Source organism: Erythrolamprus reginae, chromosome 1 (assembly GCF_031021105.1).
Source record: "Erythrolamprus reginae isolate rEryReg1 chromosome 1, rEryReg1.hap1, whole genome shotgun sequence".
In the NCBI taxonomy this organism is placed as follows: Eukaryota; Metazoa; Chordata; class Lepidosauria; order Squamata; family Dipsadidae; genus Erythrolamprus; species Erythrolamprus reginae.
Window position 1 is genome coordinate 401,465,958 of NC_091950.1, and position 9,163 is coordinate 401,475,120.

The window sequence follows — 9,163 nt, forward strand, 5'->3', positions numbered from 1 at the left end:
CGGGGGGTGCCTTATATTTCTCAAATAAGACAAATTCACAGGCAGAAAAGCTGACACCCCCAAAGAACGTGTACCGTACAGTACACTGATTACGGTACGGTACCTGTCAGTATGGCACCCACACACACGAACGACGGCACTTATATGGTACAACAGTATACTCCCGCTATTGCAGCTTCCGGCCACCAGAGGAACTACGCACTGTAGTGGAGACTGTAATGGCGGTGAGACAGCAGCAGACTGTGTCTTCTGTACTGGACAGTACAAAGCGATGGAAGGGGCCAGCAGGGGACGCCGCATTATTACAGTACCGCTATGAACAGCTTAGAATGGTACCGTATGTTTTTCCACCGTACCGTATGTAAACTTGACTATGCCTTATTTTCCGGGAGTGCCTTATATTAGCAAATTCTGCAAAACCTCTGACATGCCTTACTTTTGGGGTACGTCTTATTTTCGGGGAAACATGGTAGATCCATCCTAAGATAAAATACAGGAAATAGTATAAGGGCAGACTAGATGGACCGGGAGGTCTTTTTCTGCCGTCAATCTTCTATGTTTCTATGTAGTTTATGAGCCATAAATTGTTGACCAGAAAACCTCTAATGTTTCTCTGCATGTGGAAAAGGGGAGGAGGGAATGGAGATTCAGGAACTGAACGTTTTCTGAAAGGGCCCTGTACAAGTGATGATGTAACACCACTAAGCAAGACAGTGTACTTTGGTCTGTGCCAAACTAGGGCAGAGGTGTCTTGGCGCTTGCTTGGCAGAGCTGAAAGTGCAGCCTTGTTGCTCAACCTACTGCACGTCACAAAGGCGAGGAACAACAACCTTTCAACCAGGACCCATGATGCAAATGCAAGTCAGGAGGATGACAAATGAACTCCCTCATTAGTCAAGTTTCTGCCTTTCCATCTTGAAAAGGTGTGTCACAGCTATTACTGAGTAAACACAGGACAATTATCCATGCTTTGTATGCAGATGTAGAAGACATCTAATGCACAAAGGTCAGAAGGTGTTCCAAAGTCTAAGTGCAGCGATACAAGATCAGATATTCCATTACTTCCAACTGTTGTCCTTTCAATGATCAGAAACTTCCTAAAGTATCCATCCAATTGCAACCTGGTACCTTAAAGCTGCTGGAAAAAGGACGGGAACCCAAAAGTCCAGAGGATTCCCTCCATTCCTGTTATTCTGTTCTATTACTTTGCTATTCCCATCCTTGGGAATCAGAATATTCTTTTGATAAGCTGCGTTATCAACAGGAAACCAGAAGCACCACTACCTACACATTCAAATATCATTGCAAAGTTCCACCTTGTAACTTTGCTATTTCTGCGTGCCTGGAATTCTTTCTCTTTAATTAAGTTGTTTTTTTAATATCATTTTTTTATTCCCCCTCCCCCATAATTTTCATATGTATATCAATACATATAGCTTAGAACTTGGGGTTTGGGACCCCTTCGGGCAAGGGTAGGCAAAGTTGGCTCTTTTAGGACATGTGGACTTAAACTCCCAGAATTCCTGAGCTAGCATGATTGGTTCAGGAATTCTGGGAGTTGAAGTCCAAAAGTCATAGAAGAGTCAACTTTGTCTACCTCTGCAACTGTTTCACAGGGGTCGCCTAAAAGACAAATTTCCCATTTAATTAATTAATTAATTAATTAATTAATTAATTAATTATTTAGATTTGTATGCCGCCTCTCTCCGCAGACTCGGGGCGGCTCACAACAAAATGAAACAATTCATAACAAATCTAAATTATAGTTTAAAATATTTAAAAACCCCATGGTGTTAGGTATTAAAGCTTTTATTCTGGAGCCTTGGAACATATTTTTACAATCCGACCAATCAGGCGTTTACAGTGGGGGTGTCCCTCTGAACTTCCTGCCAATCAGCTTACAGCTCTGTTGGGAGAATTGGTGCAAGACTTATGGTTGGGGGTCACCACAACATGAGGAACTGTATTAAGGGGTCGCAGCATTAGAAAAGTTGAGAAACACTGGCTTAGAATATGTCAATAATATACACAATTATACATTTTTATCAATCATTCCTAAATCAATATCCTATTTTGCACCTATTTTATATTGCTATTCATCACACTGCTGTCCTTCATTTTATTTGCACTCCTCTCCCTCTACCTTCTTACTCCTTCTCTCCTACTTCCCTCCACTCCTTCTCTTCTCCCTTCACCTTTCTACTTCCTCTTTCTCCTTCTTTACCTTTCCCTGAGTGATTCTTATCCTAGTTCATCTCTTGTTGAACAGGCTGAAAACCTGTTCCCATACTCCTTAAAACTGAAAAGTTTTAAGTTGTTCTTGAATTTAAGACTCCTTCGCATCAAAAAAGACTTCTTAACATGGAGGTCTCTTGGCAATGACACAGAAGTGGTTTGTTACTGTTTTTTTTAGGATATTTTTTTTTCTACTTTGGTGCTCTCTCATCCAAGCGCTAACTCTGATCCTGCCTAAGATTTTTAAAAGCAGCCAAGATCAGCTAAAGGCTGCCACCTGTTGTGACATCTGGATTGGGATCAGGGAGATCCTGTTTCAAGCCCACCCCTAATCCATTGTAACTCACTGGGTAATTAGGATCAATTTCACAGGGCTAAAATTCCTGTGTAAACTGCTCTGAGCTCATGAGGAAGGCTGGGATATTTATCTAGTAAATAAATCAATTTCCCCAGAAGCTATGTTTGTAACAACCAGATCTATTTAACGTCTACAAATGCATCATCTACCAAGCCTGATTAATATTTTTCATTCTTGATAATTTTCATTCCTAATTAGTGTCTTTCTGTCTACAGGTAGACCTCGATTTGCAACGGTTCCATTTAGTGACTGTTCAAAATTGCAATGACACTGAAAAAAATGTGACATGGCCATTTTTCAGAGTTATGGCGTTTGCCGAGTCTCTGGGGTCATGTGATCCAAATTCAGATGCTTAGCAACTGGTTCATCTTTATGATTGACTCCACTGTCCCCAGGCCATGTAATTCAGTAGTGGGATTCAATTATTTTTGCTACTGGTTTGCTATTGGTGAACATGCATGTGGTGCTTCAGTGGATGCGCAGAAGCTTCTGCACATGCGCAGAGACTTCGATCTGGGGTGAACCGATAGTAACCCACCACTGTTGAACCGATAGTAACCCACCACTGTTGTGATCCCTTCTTTTGCAACTTTCTGGCAAGGAAAGTCAATAGGGAAGACAGATTTACTTACCAACCATGTTACTTTCTTATCAACTGCAGTGATTCCCTTAACAAGGGTGGCAAGAAAAGGCATAAAATAGGACAAAACTCACTTAACAAATGCTGCATTTAACAAAAATTTTGGGCTGAATTGTGGTTGTAAATTGAGGATTACATGTACTGCATGAACTCAAGTCTCCTTGGTAATGGCAATATTTTATTTATCAAACAAATTTAGATGGCCACCCAGAGCATGAAAATTGACTCTAAACCATGTACAGCAATCAGGACCCCATACACACATAATTACAACAATCATATAATAAAGTAGGACTATGAAAAGCTAAATATCGTTAAAAGAAAAATATACAAACCCTAAGCCCAGGATAGCAAAACTGTGGCACGTGGAGCTATATCGGAGGACATGCGAGACGTTGCCATATGTCAGCTCCAGCGCATATGCACGCTGACCAGCTAATTTTTGGCCTTGGGAAAGGTTGCTCTCTGGACACTTCCGGGGAGCTTCCCTGAAGCCCTGGAGTATAAAAAAAATCCACCCAATGGACAAACCGGAAGTTCAGAAAATGTACTTCCGGTTTGCCCACTCTGCTGTTTTTTGGCACTCTGGAGGGTTCAGGGAAGCTTCCTGAAGCCGTGGAGTGCAAACAACAGCACAACAGGCAAACAGGAAGTTCATTTTTCTGAACTTCCGGTTTGTCTGTTTTTTCACTTCCCAGGCTTCATTGAGGCCTACCCAAATTTTTAATACCTGCGCTCCAGTTTGGCTTCCAGGTTGGTGTAGGAGGCCTTCCATGCCCTAAACGGTGTGTGGTGTATGTGTGTGTCGCACACACATTGCATTATGTGTGTGGTGTGCGCTGTTGTGTGCACGTGCGTTTTGGCACACAACAACAAGTAGTAAGAGTAGTAGATGCTTGGAATAAACTTCAAGCAGACGTGGCTGGTAAATCCACAGTAACTGAATTTAAACATGCCTGGGAGAAACTTGTATCCATCCTAAGATAAAATACAGGAAATAGTATATGTGTAGACTAGATGGACCATGAGGTCTTTTTCTGCTGTCCATCTTCTATGTTTCTATGTTAGCCATCACTGACATAAAACACCTAGAACAGATACCACTTTCAGTCAAGCTACAATCACTTTCATTTCTTAACATCTTTCTCCAAATTCTTTACCTTCTCAGTAACTCCAGTATCAATAGATCAACAATTCAAACTTGTCAGAAAACAACTGGAGGATCAGAGGATGTTTTCCCATATTCCATGCCCTACTTTCCAGATCCCATTATCAAACCTAGCTTCATCCACATCTGCAGATTATTAGCATTTTTCCATAGCACCTGGAACTCATGTACACACACTTTCAGTTTTTTCCTCAATAATAATATTTGAAAAATAGAAGGGCTGGAAGTCAGTCTGGTTGGAAAGCAGAAGATCCAGTTATTCTGGATCCACAGAGATACCTGAAAATTCAGCATCCTATTTTTCAAGGGGTCAGCTAGATACCTCCAGGAAACTTAACAGTCAAATTCCTCAAAAGATGATTTCATCAAAATCTGCCTAGGATTGCCACATATTTAATCATATTTTCAAAATTGTTTTGCAGAACCCTGAACACAAGAATTTGATGGGGTTTGTGAGACACTAAAGGGGAGAAAAGTTGTCTTGAACATAACTTTCTTTCTTGATCAGGATTTAAGATAATCACGCTCTATAACCTGAAAGGTTTGAAACCAAACCATGGTTTGTTGAGTAAACACAGTTGGCTGGGTCTATATTATTATTATTATTATTATTATTATTATTATTATTATTATTATTTTATTATTAATTAGATTTGTATGCCGCCCCTCTCCGTAGACTTGGGGCGGTTCACAGCATACAATAGAACAATTCACAACAAATCCAATAAATTTTAAAAACATAAAAAAACCCCCATTATTAAACCAGACCATACATAAATTGTATAGGCCCGGGGGAGGGGGGGGAAGCCTCAATTCCTCCATGCCTGATGGCAGAGGTGAGTTTTAAGGAGTTTACGGAAGGCAAGGAGGGTGGGGGCAGTTCTAATCTCTGGGGGGAGCTGGTTCCAGAGAGTCGGGGCCGCCACAGAGAAGGCTCTTCCTCTGGGACCCGCCAGATGACATTGTTTAGTCGACGGGACCCGGAGAAGGCCAACTCTGTGGGACCTAATCGGTCGCTGGGATTCGTGCGGCAGAAGGCAGTCCCGGAGATATTCTGGTCCGATGCCATGAAGGGCTTTATAGGTCATAACCAACACTTTGAATTGTGACCAGAAATTGATCTGCAACCAATGCAGACTGCGGAGGGTTGGTGTTACATGTGCATACCTAGGGAAGCCCATGATTGCTCTCGCAGCTGCATTCTGCACGATCTGAAGTTTCCGAACACTTTTCAAAGGTAGCCCCATGTAGAGAGCATTGCAGTAGTCGAATCTCGAGGTGATGAGGGCATGAGTGACTGTGAACAGTGAGTCCTGGTCCAAATAGGGCCGCAACTGGTGCACCAGGCAAACACACAGTGCCATGAATCAGACGCCCACAATGGGATTAGTACGATGTTCTGTGAATGTAGCCAGCATACACAATTATATCCCTCAAAATAGTGGAAAGGTCTACCAAGAAAAGTGGTCAATTTTTGGATAGAATGCGTTCAAACAGAGGCTAGAAAAGGAACTGACAGGTAAACTGTAGTTGTAAGGATTTTATTTTTTAACCTCCATAGCAGATATCTTAGTTATCCTTTGATTTTGCAATTTACAGTAGAGCAAAAGCCACTTACGGTAATAATTGCTACTATGCAACTGGTGCCAGAACTTACAGTGCCCTTCATAATGATAACGTGATAACCCTTTGGACCAGTAACTAATGATTAGCCATGCCTTCTGCATATACTGTAGTATCTTCGTGGCATCGGACCAGAATATCTCCGGGACTGCCTTCTGCCGCACAAATCCCAGCGACCGATTAGGTCCCACAGAGTTGGCCTTCTCCGGGTCCCGTCGACTAAACAATGTCGTTTGGCGGGTCCCAGGGGAAGAGCCTTCTCTGTGGCGGCTCCGACTCTCTTTGTGAAAGCAGCAGAGGAAGGAACTCCTCGTATGCTCAGCAATGCTTTTCTCGTGCATGCTCTAGACCAGTGTTTCCCAACTGTGGCAACTTGAAGAGATCTGGACTTCAACATTCGCTGGCTGGGGAATTCTGGGAGTTGAAGTCCAGATCTCTTCAAGTTGCCAAGGTTGGGAAACACTGCTCTAGACTAGAAGATATTAAAAACTCTAACACACGCTCTCTCTCTTCTGCTTTAATACAGAGGTTGGATTTAATTCTTTATTGGCCAAGGGTGATTGGACACACAAGGAATTTGTCTTTGGTGCATGTACTCTCAGTGTACATAAAAGAAAAGATACATTTGTCAAGAATCATAAGGCACAACACTCAATGATTGTCATGGGGTACAAATAAGCAATGAGGAAACAATATTAATATAACTATTATTATTCTATGTTCTTTGCGGAGGGGACGACATACAAATCTAAATAACAACAACAACAATTTCCTCCAGAGCAGGGGTGTCCAACCTTGGCCCCTTTAAGAATAATAATAATAACAATTTCCTCCAGAGCAGGGGTGTCCAACCTTGGCCCCTTTAAGCCTGGCGGACTTCAACTCCCAGAATGCCCCAGCCAGCTTTGGGAGTTGAAGTCCGCCAGGCTTAAAGGGGCAAAGGTTGGACACCCCTGCTCCAGAGGCCACCTGCTTTGAGGAGCGCTGCCAAACACCCCGCTACTGGTGGGCGCGGCGGGGCCGAGCCCGGCTTCCTTCCCGCTCGCCGCCTCCCGTTTCTGTCTCCGCTCGACAACGCCCCTCTCCGTGAACGTGGCATCCCCCCCCTTCCCCGCCCCCGACACCCCCCCCCCGTCCTCCGGAGGGCACCTGCACGAGATGGAAGCCGTCCTGCAGCTGCTCCCAGTCTTGGAGGCACTCGGCGACCGCCGGCCCGCGGTCCATGGCGGCTGGGTCTCTTCCGAGACCGGCGGGCAACCCTTTGCCGAAGAGCGCCTTCCCGCAGAGCGGGGGCGGAGTGGAGAAAGAGGCGGGAGCGACGCTTCCGAAGGACGCTTCGGCCAATCCACGGCCCGGGGCTCTCGGGGAACCCGCCCGCTGAGGGCCGGGCCAACGAGCGCCGAGGCGAAGCCGGCGGGCGGGCGGAGTGAAGGACGGCGAGGTGGGCTGGAGGGCGAGAGGTCGAGAGCGGAGCCTGCGCTGCCCCCCCCCCCGCAAAGAACATAGAATAATAATAGTTATAATAATATTGTTTCCTCATCGCTTATTTGTACCCTATGACAATCATTAAATGTTTTACCTCATGATTCTTGACAAATGTATATTTTCATTTATGTACACTGAGCATATGCACCAAAGACAAATTCTTTATGTGTCCAATCACACTTGGCCAATATAGAATCCTTCCTTCCTTCCTATCATCCATCCTATCTGTCTGTCTATAGAAACATAGAAGTCTTCCTGCTTCCTATCCTATTTTGAGTTGCAATGGACTCTGGGGGTCTTCTAGTCCAACTCTGTGCTCAAGGAGACCCAACCTATATCATTTCAGGCAAATGGCTGTCCAATATTATCTTCTTGAAAGCTTCCAGTGATGTAACACCCACAATTTGTTAATTTCTCCCAGGCTAGCTTGTGGAACCAATTTTCTTTTATGTATGCTGAGAGCATATGCACCAGAGACAAATTCCTTGTGTGTTCAATCACGCTTGGCCAATAAATAATTCTATTCTATTCTTGTGGCCTTTGGGAAATATTTAATTTATATGCCACCCAACTCCTGGAGGACTCTGGGAAGCTTACTGCAAACACATCTAAAAAAGTTTAAAATAACTATTTAAAACCCCTTATAAAAAAAGCATTCATATCCTTTGTGGCCGGATCTAAAAGATGTCTCATTTGCTCAGTGGCAAATGGCTACCTCGTCTTTGAAGAAGCCCTTCAAATATTGGAACATTGCTATCATGTTCTCCTTTTCACAAGATTAAACATATGCAATTGCTGTAAATGTTAGCCTCAGGCCCCATAATCATTTTTGTTGCTCTTCTTGGCACATTTTACAGTTTGTTTGTGTCAGACAGTAGGATGTCAGATACCAGTGAAGTCGCATCAATATGGTGGCCTAACTATCCTGCTAAGCCAAGGTTTGTTTAGCTGTGATCTGTCACATAAAGCAGTGTTTCCCAACCTTAGCAACTTGAAGATATCTGGACTTCAACTCCCAGAATTCCAAATGTCTTCAAGTTGCCAAGTTTGGGAAACACTGACATAAAGCACCCATTGGTTGGGTCTCTTGATAGTCTCACCAGATCTAGCTCGGCTATCAGAGAATTCATGGACTGCCTGCTTGGCAGTTTTGCTTTCTTTTAGACCTCTGTAATTTTACACTGGTCTCTCATGCAATTGTAGCCTGATCTGACCCTTTCCAGATCAAACAAACAACAAACCAGGCCTTTATTATCTATGTCGTCAGAATTCTTAGTCACATAAGGGTTTACGTTCATAGTTCCCTCTAAGCTGAGCAGTGAGCAATCGCTCACTTAAAAATCATCATCAACTCAGAGTTTTCCAAACTTGCCCAGAAGCCGAGAGGGAAAGAGTGAGAGGGAAGGAGAGAGAGAGGAAGAGAGGAGAGAGGAAGGAAAAGAGAAAGAAAAAGAATGGGAGTAAGGAAGAGAGAAAGAAAATCAAAATCTAGTTTGAAACTAGCTCAACTATTTAAGTGGCATTTTGATATTGATAGAGTTGCCCTATTATGAGCTCACTGTTATAGACACACAGTACAGTATTTTATTTTGAAATTCTCTGAGGCAAAACAGGGTGGGGTTTTTGTTTATTTGTTGTTTGTTTATTTATTTAT

General features: G+C 43.3%; 1 protein-coding gene across 1 annotated transcript in view; it reads right to left on the reverse strand.

Moving 5' to 3' along the window:
* The window catches only part of TMEM120A (transmembrane protein 120A), a 42,248-nt gene extending 34,737 nt beyond the window's left edge, over nt 1-7,511 (reverse strand). The window contains exon 1 of the mRNA XM_070735145.1: nt 7,174-7,511. Within this exon, the coding sequence (XP_070591246.1) occupies nt 7,174-7,248 (75 nt within the window). The 5' untranslated portion in view covers nt 7,249-7,511. The remainder of the gene's footprint in view (nt 1-7,173) is intronic.
* Between the last annotated feature and the right edge of the window lie 1,652 nt (nt 7,512-9,163).